Genomic DNA, 27,499 nt, shown 5'->3' with positions numbered 1-27,499 from the left:
ACATGTTCTGAAAAGCCATACCAGTTTCTGGAGAATTGCTTTTGTTACGAAGTTGTGTACAGTAATCATGAATTGGAGGGCAGGAAGCTAGAATTTGTTTATAAAAAAGAAATGATAGGGGAGAAGTGTGTAGTTCCTTTTAAGAGGTAAAGTGCTTTTCTAAGCTTAGAGATTTATACAGAAGAAAAAATTGCATCTGTGTGTAGCCGAAGATGTATAACCAGTTCTGAAATTGAAACATGTATCAATTGGCTGTGTGATTGGAAATCTTAGGCTTGTTTTGCAACTAGCTGGAATCAGCCAATTAATTTAAACCAAGTACTTAGTGATTGAAAGCCAATTGAATTTAAATCTGATGGTTTTGATAACCTTGGACTAATGCTATTGTAAGAAAATTGATATGTCATCCACAGTACATAAGGGGAGGGTTTTGAAAATTGGAATGAGAACGAACCGCCATCTGAGAAATAAGCATCTAGCTCTCCCAGGAAGTTGCTAAGCTCTCTAAGAAAGCACCATCTATCTATAAAAGATACCACAGCACTTCTAGCTAAGAGTCCCCACAGAATCAGCAGAAGAAAGACCTTTTGAGTTGAGAAGAGAAAGGTGTGTAGACTTTGAGATATTAAGTTTTAATTTATTTTCTTAGGACTTGGGGGTTTGTATAAGTGGAACCTGTGTTTATTGGAATAGCATACCAGTAGAATTTAATTCAGTTAGGGGATAATTAATAGTTAAGGGTGAATTGTTTGGTTTGTTAGTAATTCTGTTATTTTGTTTATGGTTAGGGTTAAATAAATAAATTGTTACTTGTTACTTATAAAGTGAATAGCAGGGATTTTCTTTCATTTAACCTTCCCTTCTCCGTAACACTTTGCATTAAATGAAATGAACCTCAGCATTCATTCTCACTTTCATCACTAATAATGATGATGACCTCAAAGGATACTGAAAATGCAAAGAATGCTAAACTGTTGTTGGGCAAACATTTCATAACATTTGTGGATTTTTTTTATTTATTCATGGAATGTGATATCGCTTGCTAGGCCATCATTTATTGCCGTTTTCTAATAGTCCTTAAGGTAAGGTGAGCTATCTTCTTGAATTGCTGCAGATTTCTGAGAGATCTCTGGAGAAAAGGAGTACATTTTCCCATATTGAACAACTAATATCTGAATGAAATGCTCCCACATCCCTGGGTACATGTAGAGCAAAGTTACCTCTCTCTGCTCCATTTCTGAAAGAAATCCCTCATTGTAATTAGTGCGATATATTTCCATTCCCCTCCCCAACCGTATGGTGGCTTCACCGAGTGAGATTGCCAATTATGATCAAATTTATTTTTCACAAGATTCTTGCAGACACAGGGAGCTTTTATTCCATTACTCTGATCAGGATTTAAACCCAGGCTCCAGAGTTTGGAGGCTGGTGTTTAACTCACTTAACCATCTTCTGTCATTCTCATTTATTAATATTGAGATTCATCCTTTTCCTCATCCTTTAAATCACCCTCTCAGGCCATTCATCATTCTATAGCAGAGCTGAAATAGAAGCAGGAAACTTAGTGTGAAGCCCATGCCAGTTCCTGCCTGTAACAAGACTGATTCCTATTTTTTCCAACTTGAAGAATCCCTTCTCGGTGCTTTATCTGACAGCCAAGGGAACTGGGTAATTTCACAACATGATGAGCCATAATTTGCTGTCAAAAGGTACTTGCAAATTATTAATGCGCAAGAGTGAACAATTTCTGGTGAGGTGCAGATGCATGCTATCCAAAAGTTACTACCCAAATTGCATTGCTGCTGTAGTAACCTCACAAAAATAACATTTCACAATTGAAATTAGTTGAAAATTACATGATGTTTTTGCATTTGTACAGCAGGTATGAACTAACATTTCCACAAACTATGAATCATTTCTGTCTGTTCAGCAATGTGATCAGTATAAGTTGCTGACAGTCAACCTCTCTGGCTCTAAAAGTGAACAGTTCCAGATTAGAGTCTCATTCCTTCAGGTTTTTCTTGTTGATGGTTTTTAAAATGTAAGAAAAATTTTTTACTTTTCAACTTCCTATTGCTTTTTCTCTCAATTTAATATTTCTTCCAACCGCGCGCGCACACGTGCTTGCTCTCTCTCTCGCGCTGTCTCGCTCTCGCGCTCTCTCTCTCCTCTGCCCCTCCCTCAGCCGCACTCCCTCCCCTCCCCTCCCCTCCCTCACGTGCGCGCACACTCACAGGATTCTATGGGGTGAATTTGTAGTTGCAGATAGTCTATTTTGTTCAAAAAGCACACAATTTATAGACAGTCAGTCAATGTGGCGTTTTATAAATTCCTACTTTAGAAATAAAACCAGTCTGTCTCCAAACCAAAACACAAACAGATTCGAAACAAGGTCTCTCACCCAACATACATTCTGTCCTAAAATGTCACCTCATCCCTACATTGACAAAATCTTTAGTTTTCTCAGGACAGTGACTTGAAAGGAATTTAGGGATTTACATATACATTAATTAATTAAAACCTTCTAACTGATTAACGATTTAACAGCATCTTAGGTTTGTTGAATACATGCTCTTCATTGGTTGTGACCCTTTGATCTTTTACTTAAATTCTGTGTCTGATACTACCTTTCTCACTAACACCTGAAGGAGGAGTGAGGCTCCAAAAGCTTGTGTTTTCAAATAAACCACCTGTTGGACTATAACCTGGTCTTGTGTGATTTCTGACTTGTCTACCCAAGTTCAACACCGGCATCTCCAAAATGTGCAAGAGGAAATATAACGAGTGACAGACACCATTATACACTCTCACCACAGCAAGTTATGGTCCATTGCAACATAAATGTTTTTCAAAATATTTTTGTGGGATGGCCAGCATTTGTATCCATCCCTGATTACTCTTGAGAACGTAGTTGTAAGCTACAAAATTGAGCCACTGCAGTCCATGTGGGGTAGGTACACCCATAGTGCTGTTTGGTGGGGAGTTCCAAGTTTTTGACCCAGCAACAGTGTAGGAATCGAAATACAGTATAGATCCAATTCAGGGATCCCTGCACGATCAGCTCTGGGTTCACAGCAATTTCTGACCACCAAAATGAGATCACAGTGGGAAAATGTTTGAGATGCTGATGATAAATGGAGTAAATATTGCATGTAGTAGATGTGTGCCCGTAAAGTGGGCAGTTTTGTCCTGGATGGTGTTGAGCTTCTTTAGTGTTGTTGAAGCTGCATCCATCCAGGTAAATGAAGACTCTTCCATCACACTCTTGACATGCTTCGTAGATTGTGGACAGGCTTGAGATGTCAGGAAGTGAGTTCTTTGTGACAGAATTCCCAGCTTCAGATCTGCTCTTGTAGCTGCAATTTTTTTTGGATGCTCCAGTTCAGTTTCTGGTCCATGGTAACCGAGTTTGTTGACAGTGGGGGATTCTACAATGGTAATGCTATTGAATGTTGTGGGGAAAGATGACATTCTTTCTTGTTTCAGATGATAATAGTCTGGTACTTGTGTAGCACTAAGGTTACTTATCAGCCCAAGTTAATAAACTTTGTCACTTTGCTTAGAAATGTTACTGATGCATATATTTTTTGACTGTTTTCTGTTCAGGTGTTTGATTGATTTCATTTCTCTTCTGCCTCTCTCAGACAGTTCTTAGTGGAGAAGTATACACAAATATGTCCTTTCTAATTGATATGATGAATGTTAGCTTGGAGCTCCTGGAATCGAAGGGCAAGAATATGAACACCAATTCACTGGCAAGGTATATTGGCTACTTCCTCATGTATACATCTTTCCTGCTCTGCTTTTTTTTTCCTGTAATACACCATAGCCTTAATGATTTGTAGAACTGGTTCCAAGGTCTTTGGCTGCTCTGTAGGCAGCACTTAAAAGATGCATAAGAAAATCTCAGCACGATAATCCATGAATTTGTTTTTACTTTCTATCCATGCCCCCTCCTTCCTCCCCTCCAAAGCCCCAGGAGGAAAGATCTTTATTTCACTTGGCATCCCTGAACATCTGGCTGGTATTATTGAGAAATTCTAATATAAAACTCAGTCTCAGTGATCAAGAAAATGTTTTGAAAGCAGTGAATAGTAGGGAAGGCAAGAGCTGGAGTTAGAAGCCTGGCTTCAGTAATTGTGAATTTGGCAGTCTTAGTCAGGAGTACAGCCATCTGACTGAATTTTTTTTAAGAGTTTTGTCTTGGCACATCACTTTAATCCCAATTTAGTACTGCTCCAGATTCCCTTTCCCACAGATGCCATTCTATAGTGTTGCATAGCATTGTCAGATTTTTTTTGTTTTGTACTGAATTGTGACCCATTTGTATTGTGGATTTAGGCTCTTGTTTCTGAGATTGCCCAGAGCTTGCAGACCCCTTACAGCTGTTAAAGAGATACAAAACTTTCCTCCCACCTCCCATTAGTCAGAGGGAAATGCCAAGGTTCAAAGACCAGCATTAGGGACATAAGGAACTCCTGTTACCTTGACTATGAACCATCCTGCACTCAGTTTTTGAGTTTACAGTATGTTTGCTGTTTCTAAATAATTAGATCCTTGACACTTAAAAAATACCATCCTACATTGCATAAAATTTATAACCTGATGTGATCTTTACTGGTGCTGCCCTGAATTGAATAATGCAAAGTGTAGCCTTTGGGCTTAAAATAAAGGTCAGAGGGCAGATGATAATTGGGCTAAGGCTTGCAAACATAATTCAGTTCCTAATTTAAAATTGTCCAGACTTTCTGCATTTTTTATAAACTTTATATTGTTCTCTGCGTTAATTATACATATTTTTGCAAAGCAAGAGCATGAAGTTTTCTGTAGTATAATAAAAACCTCTGTCTTAGCACCCCAGTGTGCAAAAGAAAGATTTGTTAGTGATGAATAGAGGAGGAGTAATGTGTGAATGGAGTGAGGGGTTAATAAATGGAACTGAAAGTGAATAATTAAGAAATTAACTAAGAATTAAGAATCTAGATAAGAATACAGCCAACTGACTGAAGAACAGGCAGAAGGAAAGGAAACTAAAATCCTTTTGCACTACCATGGTTGGTGGACGCTATTAAAACACAAGTTTATGCGCAGTTTCCATTCTAAGTATGCACATGGGAATTTAAAATGGAAAAGATGATCAGTAGCAGCAAGGAAACTTTTGTTAATAGGAAATTCTCACAATGTAATATTTTTAATAAATAGATATGTTCTGTTTGTGAATCTCTGGAGGATGTGCTCCAAAATAATATTTTCTGTTTCTGTATTAAATTAACTATTTCTTCTCCAGGTTTGATTTCAAAAAGTCAAAGCTGCTTTATGAGAGCTTTTCAAACACGACTAAGTCCGTAAACCTGGTCTCTCACTCAATGATGGCATACGATACCCGAAGCATTGGACAGACAGTGAACCTTGACACCAAACCAAATGTATTTCGATGCATATTGGATGCATCAAAGAGTAGTAGCAATCAAGCCTCACTGCAGATGGAGCTGCATTACAGGTGTGGAACTGAGTAACGGCTGCAACATGTTATAGCCAGATACCAAATACTGGCTTTAGTTAACAATGATTGTTGATGAAAAGTCTGTCCATGTCTTAGAAGGATATTACTGGCTCATTTGTGATGTGTCCAATGATTGAATAGCCTACCTAGGCTTATTGTTCAGGCTGTCATATGAAGGAGAGTGAAGTTAGTCAAGTTAGTAGCAGGACTGTTGGTAGTTATTGAACTGTATCCTTACAAAATTTGATATCTTCAAGAGAGCAAAAAAGAAAATGGGATCACCAGTACCATAGAAACTGAGTAATCCCAAAACTGATGGAATTTAGACCTTAAGTCATTGTAAAAGTGGCTGGTAAGGATTATTATTTCTCACCAAACTTATGGCTAAAATATGATAGTGACACATTGCACCTTGCAAACAAGTAAAATGATCATATGAGCATAGCCTTACTGATACGAGCTTCACTTGTGTTCTGGGTAACAGGATAATTGTCTGGAAGCATATTCGGTCAGGAATAAAAGGAGCAAAAGAAGAGTAATTCAGGATAATGTGTAGATATTCTAGAAAGTATTAACGCATGCATTTAACTAAAACTTTCCTTACAGATAGCGACATCTCATCAGTTACTGAACTTCTCTCATCTTATGCTTTCTGTCACCTATCCAACTCCAACTGCTGCAGTGGCAGTGTGAGTCTTATCAGCAATTCACATATTTATATATCGTCTCTTCCCTATTCCTGTGGCACCCAAATTGAGCATCGCATCTTCTTCAACTGTTCTTCCTACTGCTTCAAAGTCCTTATTGTTGACTGCACCCTTATCCTGACACCAGTTTTCTCCCCAAGGTATCTTGCCTCCCTTCATGTTTTATCCTTTCCTGAGGTGATAATTCACAGTGATTTCAATCCCCATTCCAGCTCCCAGTTCACCAATGCTCTGGATTCATTACTCTCCAGACCACAATAAATCTCTCCTTTCATCTAAACGCTGCTTCTGTATTCATGGTCACAGCATTCAGCTTAACTTTTTTCATCGCTTTATGAACTCAATCATTCTCCCTATCTTCATGTAACTTTCATCATTCCATATCTTCCTGTTCCCTACACCTTTTTGGCTTACCCTGGTAAAATATCTACTGATTTACTTTCAGTTAGACTTTCAAGCACTCAGTACTGCAGCCTTTGGTCTTTCTTTTGCCATCAACTGTCTATGGCTATTGATCTGTTCAGAGATGTACATAGCAGTTAGGAGCAGTAGCAACCATTTGCCCCCTCAAGCCTCGCTCATCATTCAATACGATCATGCCTGATCCAATTGTGGCCTTAGTCCATTTTCCTAACTACTCCTGTTACCCTCAGATTTTTGACAAATAAGGGGTCCTATATACCTCTGCCTTAAAAATATTCAATCACCCTGCCTCCGCCTCTCCCTTGGGAAGAGATTTCCACGGACTCACTGTGAGAAAAAAATTTCTTCTCGTGTCTACATTAAATGGGAGATTCCTTATTTTTAAGCTGTGTCCCTTAGTTCCCTCATCTGCACCTTTTGATGCAATTCTCCCCAGCAAAACCTTTTAATCGTTTCCGTCGGGTGATTTCGATGTCCTGCACCATTAACTCTATCTATACCTGTCATTATTTTATAAACTTCTTTCAGATCACCTCTCAACCTCCTATGCTCCAGTGAACAGAAGTCCCAGCCTATTCAACCTTTCTTTATAACTCAAACCTTCTATACCTGGCAACATCCTGGTAAATCTCTTCTGAACCCTCTCCAGCTTATTAATGTCTTTCCTATAACTGAGTGACCAGAACTGGACACAGTATTCCAGAAGAGGCCTCACCAATATCCTGTACAACCTCAACATGACTTCCCAACTCCTTTACTCAAAGGACTGAGCGACGAAAGCAAGCGTGCCAAATGCCCTTTTAACCACCCTGTCAATATGTGATGCAAAATTCAAAGAATGAGGGTATGTACGTAGTTGGAGAGGGTCAGAGAGGCAGACCTCATGTAATTGTAAGAAACAGATATCGTGTGAACTTCACGACCCCAGCGCTTTGTTCAAGCCAGAAGAAGTGAATATATAGTCAGTGTTAGTTAAACGCAATTCCTTTACCAAACCTGGTCCCAGCTGCTTCCTTAGTAATCAGGATTGGGGTCTAGTTGTTCTCTCCCTAGCTGTGTATCTTAATCGAAAGGTAAAAAGTTCATATTTATTAGCTCTGCTGTTTTATATTTTTAATAATTTACATAAGTTAATTAACAAAAATTATCAGTTTATTGCTTTAGAAGTTTTCTGAAATATGTTTATTGATGTGCCAAACTTTATCTTTCTGAAATTTGCTCACTGACTCCCCAACTAAGAAAAAAAATGAAAAGTGCCCTGCCGTCCAATGATTCCTATGCTGACAATACACAGCTCTCCATCTACACCATTTCACTTAGCCCCTCATTGTCTCTTCTTTGGCATTCACTCTTAGATATACTATGATTTCCTTCAGCCAAGGGAACACTAAAGCCACCATCTTTGGTCTTCATTACAAATTCATGCCTTTGACACTGGTTCATTGCTCCTCCCCAGCTGTTATATGTGGCTATACTAGACTGTTTCCAAACTTTGCATTTTATCCCTTAGCAAGCTGACCTTACAAAGCAGTGTACCTTCTATGAAAGAGATCACCTACCTCTCCCATGACAATATTATCTGTCTCCACCATACCACATCTTCTGTGCTGCTGAATCTCTCATGCATGCCTTTGTCATTAAATTGTTCCACCGATTCTCCTTGAACATTGAATATAGCAATCTGTGTAGTTAATAAGACATGGTTCTGCAGCCAGTTCTCTGTAATGTAAACTTCTAACTTTAGCTATGCTGTTGGAGGGGGAATTATCAGTTCATTAACAGTGACTTTTCCATGATTTTTCATTTTTTTTCAATAATTAAATAAAATGTTTCAATATGGCATTGGTTAGTACAGGAAGGAGTAGCACTATGTTAATGTCACTGGATTAGTCATCCAGACTCCTAGGCTAACGTTACGGGAAGAGTTCAAGTCCCACCACGGCAGATGGTGAAATTTGAATTCAAGAAAAATCTGGAATTTAAAAACAAGTCTAATGGTGACCAAGTAACCACTGTCAATTGTCATAAAGAAAAATGTTTGGTTTACTCATATCCTTCAAGGAAAGAAATCTGCCATCCTTACCTGGTCTGGATTGTAGACCCACAGTAATATGGTTGACTTTTAACCACATGGGTAATTTGGAATGGTCAATAAATAGACCTAGCCAGCAATATCCACATCCCATGAACAAATCGAAAACAAACTCTGAAAACTTTAACTCTGTTTCAACCGCAGTTAGAAATACTGAAAAGCATTTTTGATTTCCCAGGTCAACCAGAGATGCTTCATGCTTCACTGTGGTTCTGAACAATCTGCGTGTCTTTGTTATATTTGATTGGTTGATGCTTGTGCGGGATTTCTTGCAAACCTCTAACAGCCCAAAGAAACCAGAAAGTGCCTCACCAGCTCGTGACCGCAAAGTTGGTGGTGAAGTCTTGGTTCCCAAAACGGTAAAGTATGGAGTCATCACAAAGCGATCTTCTGTGCCAATGCCGAACGAGAAGTATTTGGAAGTGAAAATCAACGTAACTGGTAAAAATCACTTTCATGCCAATGTCACTTTTACATAGTAAACTTAACTTTTGTTTTGATTTGTTTTTAATTTATTCATTTCCAGATCTGTTTTACAAGTGTATATCTTTTTGGGGACATAGACAGTAACTTTATATTTTCTAAAAAGAAGTGCCTCTCAATAGCCAAGTGGATAAGAGCTTCATCCAGTATATTTCTGGCATTCAGTCTTAGATAACTGTGATTTTCTTCAGCTAAACACTGGGAAGACTAAAGCCACCATGTTTGGTCTTCATTACAAATTCATGCCTTTGACACTGATTCATTGCTCCTCCCTTTATATGTGGCTACCCGAGATTGTTTCCAAACTTTGCACTTGAAGGCAATCAGTTTGAATTTCGCCTGTTCTAAATTAATTGATCTTATTTGAATAGCAGTTGGCATTGCAGTTTGGCAGGAGTACATTGGACGGTGTAAGAATGGTTAGGTTACTGATAGGTTTAGCTCCTGATATCCATTTGATGGTGTTTTTCCAAAAAATGTGTTACATCAGGAGGAGAATGTGGTTTGCTGGTATTCCTAGCGTTCACTATTTTGGCTTGCATATGGGAGATGCTCACTTGCCTGATACTATCGATGTGCATTGGCCAATATAGAATTTTAATCCATCAAGATGTGCCAGTCACAACTGGAGCATAATGCGTTGGAGTTAGGTGGGTACTACTGAGCATTTCTGTATTCCAGAAAGGCAACTTCAGTCATGAGTTATAGAACACAATTGTTCTTTCAAGTTCTTAATTCCGCTTTCATGCAACCAGGGATGAGCAGCAAATGCTGACTTGCTTGTATTGCCCATGTACTCGGAGCAAATGTTTGAACAAACTCATTAAAATTATTTAATCGTGTACTTTCTATCCAAAAGGATTACTTTTTCAAACAGGAGCTCAGAGATTACTGTTGTTTTTATCTTTCATCGCAGCACACATTGTCTGTAATAAACAACTCTGATCCCTTTCACAGGCACTGAATTTGTTGTGGTTGAAGACATGTCATGCCATGATACAAATGCAGTCATTCTGAAGGCAACCACCGTGCTCACCTATAAACCACGGCTTGTAGATCGGCCATTCTCTGGCAGCCTTGGAGGAATTGAGGTAAACAGAACTTCTTGAGTACCTCAAAAATTTGTTGGATAAAATATGTTTTTGTTTCTGATGTACAGTTACCTTTTGCACTGTGAAGCAGTGAGAGTTTTATTTTGTTCCTGTGCTATCAATATGCAAATCTGTTTTTAGCTACATTTTAAAAAAAACAGGGTATCAAGGACACAATGCACTCTCGTGAAGATCTTAATTGTCCATCAGCAAGATTGGTTTGTCAGTCCCACTACTGACTGAGCTGGTCACATCCCCAAAGACACAGCATCTGAACACAATCTGCAGCAGATGAAGGAGCCAAAAAGAGGGGAAAAACATACTTGAATGCAAACTCACTAATCTGCCTGCTGCAGATGCATCTGTCCATGACAGTGTCAATAGAAATGACCACCACACAATCCTCGTGGAAAGAAAGGTCTGTCTTCACATTAAGTTTTCCCTTCATTGCGTTGTGAGGCACAGCAAAAGTGCTAAATGGGATAGATCTCGAACTTCACACTGGGCATCCAAGAGGTGCTAAGGGTAAACAGTAGCAGCAAAATTGTATCTCAGTACAACCTGGTACCTCATAGCCCAGCATATTTTCCATTCTACCGTTCAGTGAAAAGTGCAGGAGAATTTATCAGGAGCAGCACCAGGCATACCTAAAATGAGCAACAGAATAGTGCCACTTGTGAGCCAAACAGCAAAAGCAGCAAGTGACAGAGCTAAGCGACTGCACAACTAAAAGTTCATACCTAATTTCTGCAGTCCTGCCACATACTGTTGTGAATGGAAGTGAACGATTTAACAACTCACTGGAGGAACAGGCTCCACAAACAACATCATTCTCAATAATGGAGAAGCCCAGCATAACAGTGCAAAAGATGAGGCTGAAGCGATTACAATGCTCTTCAGCCAGAAATGTTGAGTGGATGATATATTTCAACTCTCTGGAGGTCCCAATGTCATGAATGCTGGTCTTCAATCAGTTTGATTCACATCACATGATATCTAGAAAAGGCCAATGGCTCTAGATTCTGCAAAGGCTGTGGGCCCTGACAACTTTCTGGCAATAGTATTGAAGACATGTTTTAGAACTCGCAGCTGTTTCAGTATATTTACAACATTGCATTTACGGTATTATGTGGAAAATTGCCCAGGTATATCTATAAACAAAAAGCAGAGCAAATCGAACCTGGCCAATTACAACCTCATTAGTCTACTGTTGATCATCAGTAAAATGATGAAAGGGGTCATCAACAGCGCTATCGACACCATCTGTTCAGCAATAAACTGCTCACTGACATGGCATTTAGGTTCCACACAGGCCCATTCAGCTTCTAACTTCATTACAGCCTCAGGTCAAACATGGCCAAATATGATGTCCAGATGTAAGATGAGAGTGATTACCCTTGACATCAAGCCCACACCTGACTGAGTATGGCATCAAGGAGCTACAGCAAAACTAGACTCAATGATAATTGGGAGAAAAACCTCTGCTGGTTGGACTCATAACTAACTTCCTTAGTGCTGGCTATGTTTGTTGAAAGTCAGTCAACTCCGCTCCAATCTAACCCTGTCCATGTTGTCCGAGACTCGACCATCTTAAGCTGCGTCATCAGTAGTCTTGATTCCATCATTAGGTCAGAAGTAAGGAAATTTATTGATGATTGGACAGTGTTGTGCTCCATTCGTGACTCCTCACGTTCTGAAACAGCCCAAGTCCAATTGCAGCCAGACCTGGGCAATATCTGGGCTTGGGCTGTCATGTCGAGCAACATTCACATCACGCAAGTGCTGGGCAGTGAGCATTTGCAGCAAGAGAGAATCTTTTGACATCCATTGACATTCACGGCATTACCATTTCTGAATCCCTTACTATCAACATACTGGGTTAGAATTGACCAGAAAATGTACTGGACTAGCCATATAGAAACTGTGGTTACATGAGCAGGTCAAAGATTGGGATTCCTGCAGCAATTAACCACCACCTTACTCCCAAATTCTGTCCACAATCTACAATGCACAAGTCAGGAGTGGGATGGTATACTCCCCATTTGCCTAGATAAGTGCAGATCCAACTATGCGCAAGAAGTTTCACATCAAAGAAGGCAAAACATCCCACTACATTAACATCACCGTCCGCAAACATTCATTCACTGCACCAAAAATGCACAGTAGCAGCAGTGTGTACAACTTCAAGATGCACTGCAGCAACTCACCAAGACTCGTATGACAGCACCTTCTAAACCCACAACTGTTGCCATCTAGAATGTCAAAGGCAGCAGATACATGGAAACACCATCACCTGCAAGTTCACCTCTAAGCCACTCACCATCCTGACTTGGAAATACATTGCCATTCCTTCGTTGTCTCTGGGTAAAAAAGTCCTGGAAATACATTTTAACAGTATTGTAGGTCTACCTACGCCAAACGGGCTGCAGCAGTTCAAGAAGTCAACTTGCCACCACCTTCTCTTGGGCAATTAGGGATGGGTAGTAAATCCTGGTCCACTGAACAAAGCTAGTATCCACTGAGTGAGTAAAAGAGAAACAAGAATAAACTTAACATGTGAATTCATTCCATCAGCTAGTTTGCAGAACTGACATGTTAGTCCAAAACCTGGAAAACTGTCAGTCAGCTGAAGGTGATGGGTTCCTTTTTTTTCCCCTGGATAACAATCCTGAAGTGCCAGCCACTTGGAAACCAATAAAGATCAAACATAAAGGTCCATCAGCTTCAGTTCAACGTTGGTAGCAAGATTACTCCAGGTTTGAATTGCTTTTTCACACAGTCATAGAATGATCCTTTGGAACTGATTGCTGCATTTTCAATGGGACAACTGATGTCAGACCCTAGTAGAATCCTAACTCATTAGCACAAACCTATCCTCTTACAGTGTGCAGTTTCATTATGCTTAATATAAATTTTATGTATTTAATTTTCAGTTTCAAAAACTGAAGGTAGCACTTGGTAGGTTTAATTTCTCATTTCTGCTATATATATTGTATGGATCTAAATGCCATTCTACCCTATTTACAGGTATTTTCATGCCGACTTGGCAGTGAACAAGAGACTGCTCTGTCTATCATCGATCCTGTAAACGTTCAGATGGAATTGATTGGAAACCCCATTTATCAGAAAAGCTCAGGGTTGCTGGATGCTTTTGGTAGTGAGGATTTCCCACCAGTTCTTGAGGTATCAATTTACCAGATATTCTGAGTGATCTGACCGGTAATCTGTAGTGTTAGCTGTTCTCAGCGAAACAGCAGTTTTGAGTGTTACAGTTGGATTGATATTCCTGATTAAGAAGGGCAAAACTCAATGTTTCCCATTCCTGTTTAATATCTAGAGGTCTGTGCATATGTAGCTAACTGGTTAGGGTTCTGGTCTGGATTAGACTCTGCTTTGATGTCCTTCATTTTAAATAATAATCAAATTTTAGACTTGCACAAGAGCAATGGTCACTTTCACTCGTACTATCTGAAAGCCATTGCTGCTTGTATAGTTGAATGTCAGTGAGAGTTTTTTTTTTTGAAAAATAGGAGAAAATTAAGGGAAGATGTTTGTTTGGAAGAGTAACTGCAGGTTTTTACTGCCTTATTTGAAAAGATCCCTCCTTAAAGATAAAATCTCTGAGGTTGGTTATGATTCCGTTTGTAAATTAATACTCTATTTCACATTCAAGTAAATATGTCTTGGTTATGGTAAAGATATTTTCATAAGATGACCAGAGATAAACAATACAAATGAGATTGAAGTATTGATTACATCTGTTTATAATGGACATAAGTCAAACCACCAATGACAATTAGAATGAACTTTTTTATTTCAGGATCTTCATTAACCTATGAAGTGAACAGTAGGAGCTTCAAACCAGAGTTACACAGGGTGCAGCATACATGAATCCAAGGAGACAATGCTTTCTTTTTCCCTATTCAGACTATTTGGCCCATTACTTTTCAGTACAGGTCATAGTTTGCAAATCACCTTGATGCATTCAGCCCAGGATTCAAATTAATGTTTATGGATTGTAGAACAGGAAAGCAAAGGAGGTCAAACTAAAACCATGAAATATTCCCAGCTATAAGTTATTTATATAAGAGACATAAATCACTAGGGAGGAAAACCGTGCTTTAGGCTTTTAAAAGAGGGGTTTTACGACCATCCGGGGACTCAATATCTTTAACCTCTGTAATTTAACATTTTAAGCAATACCCAAAATAACAGGCCAACATGAATGGACGGAACATATGCAGATATCATAAATTTAACATTCTTCTGCAGAGTTTTGTAAAAAAGTTAAGAAATTTTGTATGAAAATCAACATGCCTCTCATGATTTTTTTGTCAGTAATCTTTTGGGCATCATAATGCCTTCCATGCCTGAATTTGTAAAATGTTTTACTCTCACATGAAGTTCTACATCAAGAGTTTCAAATTAAAATATCTTGAGCCATATGACAGGAATGAGTTGTTATACCAGTTCTGCCCTTGTGTGCAATGTTTATTTATAGGATACCTACAATAATAGGAAAATTTGTCAATGATCCAATTCTCATTATTGAAATGACATTTTACAGTTCTTTTTCCTGATTGCAGCACAAGAGGTGAAGTTATAAACATCATAAATTGAAACTCAGGATATAAACACTGTCCCTCTGTAAAAACAAAGCAAGCATGGGCTAATTCTTTCAACTTGGGTTGGGAGGAGCTGAGTTTCTATTTATGCTGCTTGTTTTTTTTAATGTATTGCTTTTTGTTTATATCACCCAGTATAATTAGTTGCAGGCTTATTCAGCTTTTAAAGATTAGGACAAGATTGGATTGTTCTCAATGGTTTTACCACAGTGAGGTAATGTTTTGTGCAGCTCTGTGCACTGCTTAAGCTCACACACGAAGAATGGCCACTTGAGTGTGAGGTACTGGAAGGCAGCCAAAGTTCATGCAACTAAAGCCAAAGGTCTCCAGTATGGGGAAGAGAGGAAAAAGAGATGTGAAGCCTAGTTTTTTCAAAATCTGCATGATTCGTGTGAAATACACATTAGGCTTTTAATTTTTTTTTGTTGAACTACCTTACGTATTTGTTTACCTGAATGAAGTACTAATAGACATTGAATGGAGCTAATAGATTTATTTAATATCGACCTTCATAGCAAAACAGGTACCATCACTTTTCTAATTAGCCTTGAAAGGCAGAGTGTTCTTTTTCTAGCTTTTACAACTATTTCAGTCTTTTAGGTTCTGATAACTCTTCTTTATTGTGTCAATAGTCATGAAATATCCATCTGCATATCAACATTGTTATTAAGCTGAGGAAGCAGAGGAACAGTCAGTACCCACTAAGGACTTACCCAGCAAACTTGGAGAAGGGCAGCTGCAACCTGTCTTGCCATTTAACCACAAAATCTTGGAAGCTGAGTTAATGCCACTGGTCATTTACTAAATGGATGGCAGATTTTTGAACAAAAATTGAAGGGGAGGAAATTTTCTGTTGAATAGTTCCCTTGTAAAGTGAGTCTTTTTCCCTTGCAATTACGAAGCTGATATAAGGCTGCATGCTAATACTATTTCTCTCACTTTGCTGGACAGCAAGGAAAGGAGAGTGAAAGGCAATGAAGTCTAGCCCTGACAATATTTCAAAGCTTGCCAAGTCCAAGTGGACATTGTTAGCAAATCTTCCACCTTTTTGAGGACAGCTACTGTTGAGCAACAAATGCTGACCCTACCACAGCTGTCCATATCCCACCTAAAATAAAGAACTCATTCATTTCATTGGAAAATCAGTGCATGTGAGACATAAATTTAGGTTTGTTATTAAAATAGCAGATGGGGATGGCGGGGATGGGGGGGATGCAAAGTCAGTGTAGATGAGGGAAAGTAACACTTTTATCTGAATGTCATTAAACATCAATAACATTGAAAAGGGATGTTAGAAATAATAATTTAAAAGAAAATGAGAAAAGAGCAAGGAAATTTAATCAATAGACGGCTACTTTTTGAAGAGCACAGATATGATAGGCCAATTGGTCTCTCTCTCTGCTCTAATTTCTGTAAACAGCACAATAAAGGAGAGGTAAACCAGGTAGTTCCAGGACTGTTGTCTTCGTTGGTATAAGTGGAGAGAAGTCTGTTTCCAAACAGAATGAAATCATTGAATAATACAACATAGGGGACTTACTCACCTCTGTTCTAATCTTAAAAATGATTTCATTTCTTTTTGTGCTGTAGATTCAGTTCTCAACGCTTGATATCAGGCTGTCATACAATGATGTCCAGCTGTTCCTGGCAATAGTGAAGTCTTTCCCTAAGCAAACCACAGCATTATCTACTGTGTCCGATCCTGATTCTGTGAATGCAAGCAACAGCGCGGTTCCTTTGGCAGGATCTGGGAAAAAAGAGACAAGCAAATACCGGATGGATCCTGTACTTGGTAAGTAATTAACAAAAGATCAAAATGACATTCATAAACTAACCTGAGGGCACCTGCTGAAATATGCTGGTTCTACACATTAGGCTATCACTGTTTTTAAAAAAAAATGTGTGACTACTGATCAAAACAGGATTTGAGCACATAATCCAGACTGGAATTTTATTAAATTGCGCTATTGTGAAAGATGTACATCTCTATAACGCTTTATCTTCTTTCAGCTAATACGTTAAAAGAAGGTACTTGCTGCCGCCTCAAGTGGGTGCAGAAGATGTTTTGCTGTCCTGGTTGTCATAGACCTCTTGTCTCATTTCACCAAAAATAAAGTAACAATTTACTAACCTCACTGCTGCTTATGAGATGCTGCTGTATGCAAATTAACTACGCTGTTTATCCCCAGTGTTTGTTAACAGTGATATTGGTCCAAGAGAAATTCACTAGCCATTAAAGCTACCTAATGTACAGAAGTGGTATAGTTAATGATTAAAGAAAAGATAGGGAGGAAGAAGGGGGTTCAAGTAACAGTACAAAAACCAGAAGAACTGCGGATGCTGGAAGTCAGAATCAAAATCAGAAATTGCTCCAGAAAAGCTCAGCAGGTCTGGCAGCATCTGTGGAGAGAAATCAGAGTTAACGTTTCGGGTCGAGTGACCCTTCCTCAGAACACCACTTGTCACCGGCTGCCATCCTGAGAAAGACCCCTTTTATCCTCACTCTGTGCCTTCTGCCAGACAGCCAATCTTCTATCCATGCTAGCACCTAGAGGAACACCATAGGCCCTTATCTTACTCAGTAGCCTCTTGTGCGTCATCTTGTCAAAGGCCTTCTTGAAGTCCGGGTAGGTAACATCCATTAGCTCTCCTTCATCTAACCTGCTCATTACTTCCTCAAAGAATTCTAGCAGATTCGTCAGGCATGACCTCCCCTTGATGAAACTGTGCTGACTTTGCCCTATTTTGCCATACACTTCCAAGTATTCAGAAATCTGATCCTTCACAATGGACTGTAAAATCTTACCCACGACCGAGGTTAGGCTAATCGGCCTACAACTTTCCATCTTTTGCCTTAATCCCTTATTAGCAAGGGTGTCATGTTAGTGATTTTCCTGTCCTCTAGGACCCACCCTGACTTTAGCAATTCCTGAAGGATCTTGACTAACGCCTCCACTATCTCTTCAGCTATCTCCTTAAGAACTCAGTTGTAGTCCATCTGGTCCTGGTGATTTATCCACCTTCAGGCCATTCAGTTTTTCTAGCACCTTCTCCTTGATATTGCCCACCATAATCAGGTCTGCTCCCTGACTCTCTCAAATTTTTGGTTCTATTACTCATGTCTTGGCTGCCCAACAGAAGACAGAGGGTGGTAGTAAATGGAAAGTATTCAGCCTGGAGCTCAGTGACCATTGGTGTTCCACAGGGATCTGTCTGGGACCTCTGCTCTTTGTGATCTTTATAAATGACTTGGATGAGGAAGTGGAAGGGTGGGTTAGTAAGTTTGCCAATGACACGAAGGTTGGTGGAGTTGTGGACAGCGTGGAGGGCTGTTGTAGGTTGCAACGGGACATTGACAGGATGCAGAGCTGGGCAAAGAAGTGGCAGATAGAATTCAACCGAGAAAAGTGTAAAGTGATTCACTTTGGAAGGTCAAATTTGAATGCAGAATACAGGGTTAATGGCAGGATTCTCAGCAGTGTGGAGGAACAGAGGGATCTTGGGGTCCACGCCCATCGATCCCTCAAAGTTGCTACCCAAGTTGAGAGGGTTGTAAAGAAGGTGTATGGTATGTTGGCTTTCATTGACAGGGGAATTGAGTTTAAGAGCCATGAAGTTATGCTGCAGCTCTATCAAATTCTGATTAGACCACACTGGAATATTGTGTTCAGTTCTGGTCACCTCATTATAGGAAAGATGTGGAAGCTTTAGAGAGGGTGCAGAGGAGATTTACCAGGATGCTGCCTGGACTGAAGGGCAGGTCTTGTGAGGAAAGGTTGAGGGAGTTGGGGCTTTTATCATTGGAGTGAAGAAGGATGAGAAGTGACTTGATAGAGGTTTACAAGATGATGAGAGGCGTAGATAGAGTGGATAGTCAGAGACTTTTTCCCAGGGCAGAAATGACTATTACAAGGGGGCATAATTTTTAGGTGATTGGAGGAAGGCATAGGGGAGATGTCAGAGGTAGGTTCTTTACACAGAGAGTGGTGGGCGTGTGGAATGCGCTGCCGGCAGTGGTAGTGGAGTCAGATACTTTAGAGACTTTTAAGCGACTCTTGGATAGGCACATGAAAGATAGTAAACTGTAGGCTGTGCAGAGTAGATTGATCTTAGTAGGATAATAGGTCGGCACAACATCGTGAGCCAAAGGGCCTGTACTGTGCTATACTGTTCTATGTTCTTCCACCGTGAAGACTGACGCAAAGTAATTATTCAGTTTGTCAACCATTACCTTGTTCCCCACTACTATCTGTCCAGCATCATCTTCCACAGATCCAATGTCCACTTTTGCCTCTCTTTTGCCCTTTATATACCTAAAGAAACTCTTACAGTCTTCCTTTATATTACTGGCTAGTTTACCTTCTTGTTTAATCTTCTCCCTCCTTATTTCTTTTTTTGTTGCCTTCTGTTGGTTTTTGTAAGCTTCCCAATCCTCTGGCTTCCCACTGCACTTCGCCACATCATATGCTTTCTCTTTTGCTTTTATGCTATTCCTGACTTCCCTTGTCGGCCATGGTTGTCTCATCCTCCCTTTTAGTGTGCATCTTTTTCCTAGGGATAAATTTTGCTGTGTCTCCTGAATTACTCCCAGAAACCGCTGCCATTGCTGTTCCACTGTCTTTCCTGCTAGGCTCTTCTCCCAGTCAATTCTGCCCAGCTCCTCCCTCATGCCTGTGTAGTTGCCTTTATTCAGCTGTAGTACCATTACCTCTGATTCTATCTTCTCCCTCTCAAATTGCAGAGTAAATTGAATCATATTACGATCGCTGCCTCTGAAGGGTTCCTTCACCTTAAGTTCACTTATCAAGTCTGCCTCATTGCACAGCACTAAATCCAGTATTGTCTGTTCCCTAGTGGGCTCCACCACAAGCTGCTCCAAAAAGCTATCTCATAGACTTTCCACAAATTTCTTTTTCTTGCAATCTACTACCAACCGGATTTTCCCAGTCCACCTGCATACTGAAATCCCCCATGATCACTGTAACTTTGCCTCTCTTACACACCTTTTCCATCTCCTGGTGTATCTTGCACCCCAGCTCCTGACTACAGTTTGCAGGCCTGTACATAACTCCAACTATGTTTTGTTTTTTTATCTTTGCGACTCCTCAATTCTACCCACCCAGATTCTGCACCATCTGACCCTACTTTTGTTTCTTGCTATTGATTTAATTTCATTTCTTACTGATAAGCCAACTCCATCCCCTCTGCCCACCTGCCTATCTTTTCAATAGAATGTATATTCTTGGATATTCAGCTCCCAGTCCTGATCCCCTTGCAGCCACGTCTCCGTGATGCCCACCACAACATACCTGCCAATTTTGATCTGCGCCACAAGCTCATTTACCTTACTCTTTATACAGCGTGCGTTCAGATATAACACCTTCAGTCCTGTATTCACCGTCCCTCTTCTCATGGCCCTTTGTTTGTCCAGTGTGCTTGAAATTTAATTCCTAACTCTTTCCAAACACATTGTCCTATTTGTGTCTGTGCTGGAGACTTTAATAACCTCTCTTGAGTTGTCCTTTCCTGTCATTTCTTTCATATTTGTCCTCACACTTGAATCCAGCCCTACAGATGTTAACCTGCTGCTTTGTTTCCTGCTGAGATAAGTTTTACCCTTCACTCACCAGCTCTCCCCCGCGACCCCCCCCAACCTCAACAACACCACTTTCTAGTATAAAGTCCTATTGACCAGCCGATTTACCCTTTTCGCTAGAACATTGGTCCCAGTTCAGTTCAAGTGGACACTGTCCCAACGGTACAGATCTCTCCTGTTCCAATACTGAGGTGGGACATTTTAGTGAATAGATTAAGTGGCCACATACTACTTGGATATTGAATGTGTTGATTGAATTGTGGAGCAAAGGTTTTTAGGGCAAAAGATGCACATATCACTAAAAGCAAGATACAAGTTAACACTGGGCTTTATTTCTATCGGGAAAACATTGAAAAGCATAGAAACCATCCTCTTCAAGCCTTAGACTGTACGTGAAGTACTGTGCACTGTTGTTGCTTTCCTTTTTTAAAGGAATGTGGAAGCATTGGAGAAGAGCAAAGGGATTTACAAGGGCAACACAGAAAAGAGATTTACTTGCAGTTGGATAGATGAGAAATTATCTCTTTGAAAGAAGGGGAGGTTGAGGCATGACCTAATTGAAATGTTTTAAGATAATGAAATGTTCGACAGTGTTAATGCAGATAAAATGTTTCTGCTTGTGGGTAGATCTAAAACTGGAATCCATAAGTAAAAGACAAGTTCTGATACTTCCAATAGGAAATTCAGAAGAGAATACAGAACTATACCAATTCATGGACATTAAAGTAATGGCTGAATTTGACCTAAACAATGAATAAATATTGATAAAAATTTTGATACTGAGAAAATAACATGTTTTTGTTCTAGTTTTCTTAATATTCATATTAAGTATTTCATAAAATTTCCGATACATCTCTCAACAGTGCAGTTGAACATTTCCTTGACGAATACATCTATTTTCCACATCAGGCATTTTTAAAATTCATTCTGAAGAAATTGCCAGTTAATACTGAGTCACATGGGTTGTTTTTATTGTGAATTTACTGCATTAGAAACTGGACTTAAGATGCCTATAGCCAACTAATTCGGGGCTAATTTTTCATTGTATCATTTTGCAATGGGTCTAACCCATAGTGAAAAGATTGCTCAATCATCCCTCCAAATAATTACATTCCACTTCAAAATTTTGGCAAAGATCTGTAGTTTGGATTGTAGATGAGGTTGTTGACTTGCTCACCGAGCTGGGTTGTTTTTGTTCAGACGTTTCTTCACCGTGCTAGGTGACATCATCAGTGGAGCCTCTGATAAAGTGATGTTATTCTACTCCGCTTGGAATTTATACTGTCTGGTCTGTTGTGGTGAGTGCTGTCATTTCCAGTTTTGATCTGTATGGGTCTACATTTGGCGTCCAATTCTATATGTTGGTTGATTGAAGTATGGGTGGAGAACCGTGCCTCTGGGAATTCCTGTGCGTGTCTGTGTTTGGCTCGGGCTACAGTTAAACTGGTGGCCAAAGTAGTCTTAGTAGCCCAAGCCAAACATAGACACGCATGGGAATTCCTAGAGGCATGATTCTCCACCCATACTTCAATCAACCAACATATAGAATTGGACCCCATATATAGACCCATACAGAGCAAAACAGGAAATGACACTACTCACCATAACGGACCGGACAGTAGAAATTCCAAGCGGAGAAGAATAACATCGCTTCATCGGAGGCTCCACTGATGATGTCACCTAGCATGGTGACAAAACATCTGAACAAAAACAAGCCAGCTCGGCGAGCAAGTCAGCCAGCACATTCTACTTCATAAGATTTCATGAATATCTTATGACTTTACGAATACAAATCACTGAAATAAACTCCTGTACGTGGGGAATATCAGAGTGTCTCAGCACTTGAATAAGTGAAAATCAAGAGGATTTAGTTTTGTTCACTTGGTAATGTACAAATTTAGTTAAATGAGCAGTCAAATTTGAAAGTCGGACAAAAATTTTGATGTGGGGTTCAAAATTGTTTTAATACATTTATCTTTGTCTAAAACCGATTAAGATGTATCAACTCAGGACGGATGAACAATAAGTAGAATTGAATGAGAACACACAGACATAACCTAATCCAGCAGCATTGCATTTTATTCCTGACACACAGTTCCATTAACAGGAAGGCAGTATTGGAACTTTTTTGGAGATGATTCTGTGTGGTCTTTGAATTATATAGATGTTTAATTACAATGCTTAAATTGTCTCTGACTGTAATGTGGAATGTAGGGATTGTTGACTAATTATACATCAATTTTGTTACTTTTTTTGCAGAATTGCAGCTGGATCGACTCCAGGACCTTGGTTTTAGTCTGGAAGATTGTCGCAGAGCACTGCTGCTGTGCAAAGGTAGAGAATACGCTGGGGAGATCTTATATTTCACCTTGTAGGATTTAAGTTAGTTTCTCAACAGCAATCATCCATTCATGTCTGTACTACTAGTACTGGAAGGAAAAATGGTTCTGAAAAGAAATTTGTTCAGAGGCAGAAAATAAAAATCTAGCTTGTTGATTTTTTTTTTTCTTTGCTGTCTGTGATAATGAATAGTTTATTAAACAACATTTATCAGGGGTTTCTGCCTTTCAGGTTAAGAATTCCAGAAATGTGAGTTGAAGACGGGCAACTTTGCAGTCTCTCTGAATCATTTCAAAGAGTCAACAAGTCACTGAAAAATCTAACTGAAAATGTTGTTTAGCTCACTCATCTGATTTGCTTGGCCAGTACAAAGCCTGTATTGATTAGCCTGTTTGCGTAGTATGTTGGAGCATCAGGAACAGCTCTGCCCAAGGGCTGAAACATTAAAAATGGAATGTAGAGTTGAAAAGTACTGTTCTACCCATTGCTTTCATAGCCCATCTACTACCTATAGTCATGGAATCTTCCTCCTCCTGTTTATTCCTGGAAGGGAAGTTACATAAATGTACTCTCCCATTTCAAAAGATTAATTGAGCAACATATTCATTTTTCCTCATGTTTGTAATACCCCTGCATTTCCTTCTATAGCATTCCCCAATTTATGTAAACAGGTAGTTGCGGCTCAAGGATGAATGATCATAGTACCTGTTTCAGAGACAAAATGTGCCAAGTCAACACCTTCCTTCTTGGAGAGGCTGTATGGTTGTTGTCCTGAAGCAGCTTTGGCAAAGTTTGGGGTTTGCACTCTTATTCAAAAAGGGAAAGGACTAAAAACAGGTAACTATAGACCAGTTAGCTTAATGTCTGTTATTGGTAAAATGTGAAAATCCATTATTAAATATGTAATAGAGCATTTAGAAATACATAATATAAATGAGTACAGTCAGCCTGGCTTCATGAAGGGACTATCATGCCTGAGCACTTTATTAGAATTCTTTGAAGTAGTAACAAACATTATAGATAAAGGGGAAACCAGTAGATTTAATATATCCAGAAGTTTGTTACGGTACCACATGTAAGGCTCCTTAATAAGCTAAGAGCCCATGGTATTGGCAGTAGTATGGATACAGGATTGACTAACTAAGAGAAGCGGAAAGTTAGCATTGCGGAGCAATTTCAGGATAGTAAGTTGTAACTAGCGGAGTGGCACAGAGATCGGTGTTGAAGTCACAATTACTTACAATATTAATATATATACATTATATACGTGAATTACATAATTATATATACATTATATATTAATGACTTGGCCAAGGAAAGTGTATGCAGTGTAGTCAGGTTTGCAGATGACACAATATTAAGTGGGAAGGCAAGTAATGAGGATGACACTCGGAACCTGCGGAGGAATACAGATACGTTAAGTAAGTCGCAAAATTTGGCACTTGGAATATAATGTGGGAAAATGTGAGGTTACGCATTTTGACAGGAAGAATGGAGGAACTGAACTAAATGGAGTAAGACTGCAGAAAGCTGCAGTGCAGGAGGATTTGGGCTGGCTTGTATATGAATCAAAAAAAAAATACAAGTTCAGGTAATAGGGAAGGCAAATGGAATGTTGGCCTCTATTTTAATGCGAATGAAATATAAAAATAGAAAAGTCTTGCTAAAACTGTACAAGGCACCAATTAGATCACACCTAGGATACTGCGAATAGTTTTGGTACCCATATGTAAGGAAAGATGGACTGGCATTGGAGACAGTCTAGAGAAGATTCACTAGTTTGATTTTATGATGAGAATTTGAGTAGGTTAGGTTTGTACTCATTGGAATTTAGAAGAATGAAGGACGTTATTGAAACATACAAGATTCTTAAGGGGCTTAGCAGGGTAGATGGAGAGAGGTGGTTATTCTTTAAGGGACAGTCTATGACAAACGGCATATTCTTAGAATAGGAATTACCCATTTAAGACAGAGATGGGGAGGATTTTTTTCTCTGAATTTGTAAAGTGAATCTGTGGAATTCTTTACTGCAGAGGGTTGTGGAAGCTGGGCCCGTGATTATATTTAAAGCTGAGACAAACCGATTTCCAATTAATACAGAAGTCAAGGGTTCTAGGGGAAAGGCAATAAAGTTGGGGATTATCAGATTAGCCATGACCTAATCGAATGACGGAGCAAAGTCAACAGGTTGAAAGGAACTGCTTCTGCTCCTGTGTTTTATCGCCTTATAATTGTTCCTCATGCCCTCATGGTGTGTAGTTGGGACATATGCAAAGAGGAAAAGTAGCAAGTTTGCCCCTTCTTATGGAGATTGTAGGAACTGCTGATGCTGGAGAATCTGAGATTACAAGGTGTAGAGCTGGATGAACACAGCAGGCCAGGCAGCATCAGGAAAGCTGACATTTCGGGTCTGGACCCTTCTTCAGAAATGGGGGAAGGGAAGCGGACTCTGAAATAAATAGAGAGGGTGGGGAGACGATGATGGAAGGTGGATAAGGGAGCAGATAGGTGGAGAGGAGACGGACAGGTCAAGGAGGCGGGGATGGAGCCTGTAAAGGTGAGTGTAGGTGGGGAGTTGGGATGGGGGTTGGTCAGTCGAGGGATGACGGGCAGGTCAAGGAGGCGGGGATGAGGCTGGTAGGTAGGAGGTAGGGATAGGGGTTGGTCAGTGAGGTGGGAGGAGCGGATAGGTGGGAGAAAAGACGGACAGGTCAAGGAGGCAGGGACGAGCTGGGCTGGTTTTGGGATGAGGTTGGGGGTGGGGAGATTTTGAAGCTTGTGAAGTCCACATTGAGACCATTGGGCTGCAGGGTTCCCAAGCGAAATATGAGGTGCTGTTCCTGCAGCCTTCGGGTGGCATCATTGTGGCACTGGAAGAGGCCCAGGATGGACATGTCGTCCAAGGAGTGGAAGGGGGAGTTGAAGTTGTTCGCGACTGGGAGGTCCAGTCGTTTGTCATGAACCGAGCGTAGGTGTTCCACAAAGCGGTCTCTAAGCCTCCACTTGATTTCCCCGATGTAGAGGAGGCCACATCGGGAACAGCGGATACAACATACCACATTAGCAGATGTGCACGTGAACGTCTGTTTAATGTGGAAGGTTTTCTTGGGGCCTGGGATGGAGGTGAGGGGCGAGGTGTAGGGGCAGGTGTAGCACTTCCAGCGGTTGCAGGGAAAATTACCGGGGGTGGTGGGGCTAGTGGGGAATGTGGAGCGGACGAGGGAGTCACGGAGGGAGCAGACAAGGGAGTCACTGAGAGAGCGGTCCCTCTGGAAGGCAGATAAGGGTGAGGAGGGAAAAATGTCCTTGGTATTGGGGTCAGATTGCAGGTGGCGGAAATGGCAGAGGATGATGCGTTGAATCCGGAGGTTGCTGGGGTGGTACGTGAGGATGAGGGGGATTCTGTCTTTGTTATTGCGGGGAGGGGGTGTGAGGGATGAGTTGCAGGAAACATGAGAGATGCAGTCCAGGGTGTTTTCGACCACTGTTGGGGGGATATTGCGGTCCTTGAAAAACGAGAACATCTGGGATGTCCGAGAGTGGAATGCCTCATCTTGGGAACAGATGCGGTGGAGGCGAAGGAATTGGGAATAGGGGATGGCATTCTTGCAGGAAGGTGGGTGAGAGGAGGTGTAGTCTGGGTAGCTGTGGGAGTCAGTAGGCTTGAAATAGATATCGGTTTCCAGGTGGTTGCCAGAGATGGAAACACAGAAGTCCAGGAAGGAGAGGGAGGTATCAGAGATGGTCCAGGTGAACTTAAGGTTGGGGTGGAAGGTGTTGGTAAAGTGGATGAACTGTTCGAGCTCCGCTGCTTCATTGCTGAAGTCTAGTTTTTAACACACTCCTATTCAGACTAAAGCTTCGACACCTGACGTATGTATTTGTGATGGGATTCGTTTTGCTTCTAGACCATTCAGCTGGGAATGGTGAAAATTGGTATGAATGATATAGTTAGAAATTATGTACTTTGTCACTTTAAGGAAGTACTAATGGCTGAATTTGGCATTATAGACCAGGAGATTCTGTGTTCAATTCCAGTCTAGATTGTGCTGTACTGACCCCATCAAAGTGACGGTAGGGCCAAATCAGCTAGTTTATGTCCTTGGTCACTTTCCAGTGTTCCCTGTGGTAATTAAATTAAAACATTATTTTTGGCAAAATTTGTTTAGAGCAAAAGGATAATTTCTCCAGTAACAAAGCTGTTAATGTCTTTTACACCTACTAACTTAAATTTCTATTTTATTTCTAATTTGCAGGCCAACTGAATCAGGCTGCTACCTGGTTGTTTAAGAATGCTGATCCAGTGTCAGCAAATGGAACCACGTTGTGCAGCAATGGCCATGGTACAGGTGCAGCATTACTGGTCTCCGGGATTGAAGTGAAGGCTGAGAGCATCTGTATCTGTCTGATCGATGACTGTATGGATTGTGATGTACCTCTTGCTGAACTTACCTTTTCGAGTAGGTTTCCTACACAAACTTCTGTTCATAAACAGCTTCAACTCCTCCATTATGACCAATATGGTAAATGTAAAAACCAGTTTAGCAATAGTAGCATAGTGATGTTACTGGATTGGTAATGTGGTAACAGCAGCTGAGGAATTAAAATTCAGTTAATTAAATATATTTGGAATTTTAAA

At 40.2% G+C, this 27,499-nt stretch overlaps 1 protein-coding gene across 2 annotated transcripts in view; it reads left to right on the top strand.

Annotated features, from left to right (window-relative positions):
• Positions 1-27,499, top strand: part of vps13d (vacuolar protein sorting 13 homolog D) — a 259,288-nt gene that overhangs the window by 90,705 nt on the left and 141,084 nt on the right. The window contains exons 28-35 of one of the 2 annotated variants that reach the window (XM_048615025.1): positions 3,645-3,760; positions 5,288-5,500; positions 8,904-9,166; positions 10,166-10,299; positions 13,327-13,482; positions 16,515-16,716; positions 22,780-22,854; positions 27,117-27,320. In XM_048615025.1, coding sequence (XP_048470982.1) covers positions 3,645-3,760; positions 5,288-5,500; positions 8,904-9,166; positions 10,166-10,299; positions 13,327-13,482; positions 16,515-16,716; positions 22,780-22,854; positions 27,117-27,320 — 1,363 coding nt within the window. Of the gene's footprint in view, positions 1-3,644; positions 3,761-5,287; positions 5,501-8,903; positions 9,167-10,165; positions 10,300-13,326; positions 13,483-16,514; positions 16,717-22,779; positions 22,855-27,116; positions 27,384-27,499 lie in introns of both variants that reach the window. The other variant, XM_048615024.1, reaches the window with a different exon arrangement.

Source organism: Rhincodon typus, chromosome 31, assembly GCF_021869965.1.
Source record: "Rhincodon typus isolate 14 chromosome 31, sRhiTyp1.1, whole genome shotgun sequence".
In the NCBI taxonomy this organism is placed as follows: Eukaryota; Metazoa; Chordata; class Chondrichthyes; order Orectolobiformes; family Rhincodontidae; genus Rhincodon; species Rhincodon typus.
This window is presented reverse-complemented; position numbering and strand designations above follow the sequence as displayed.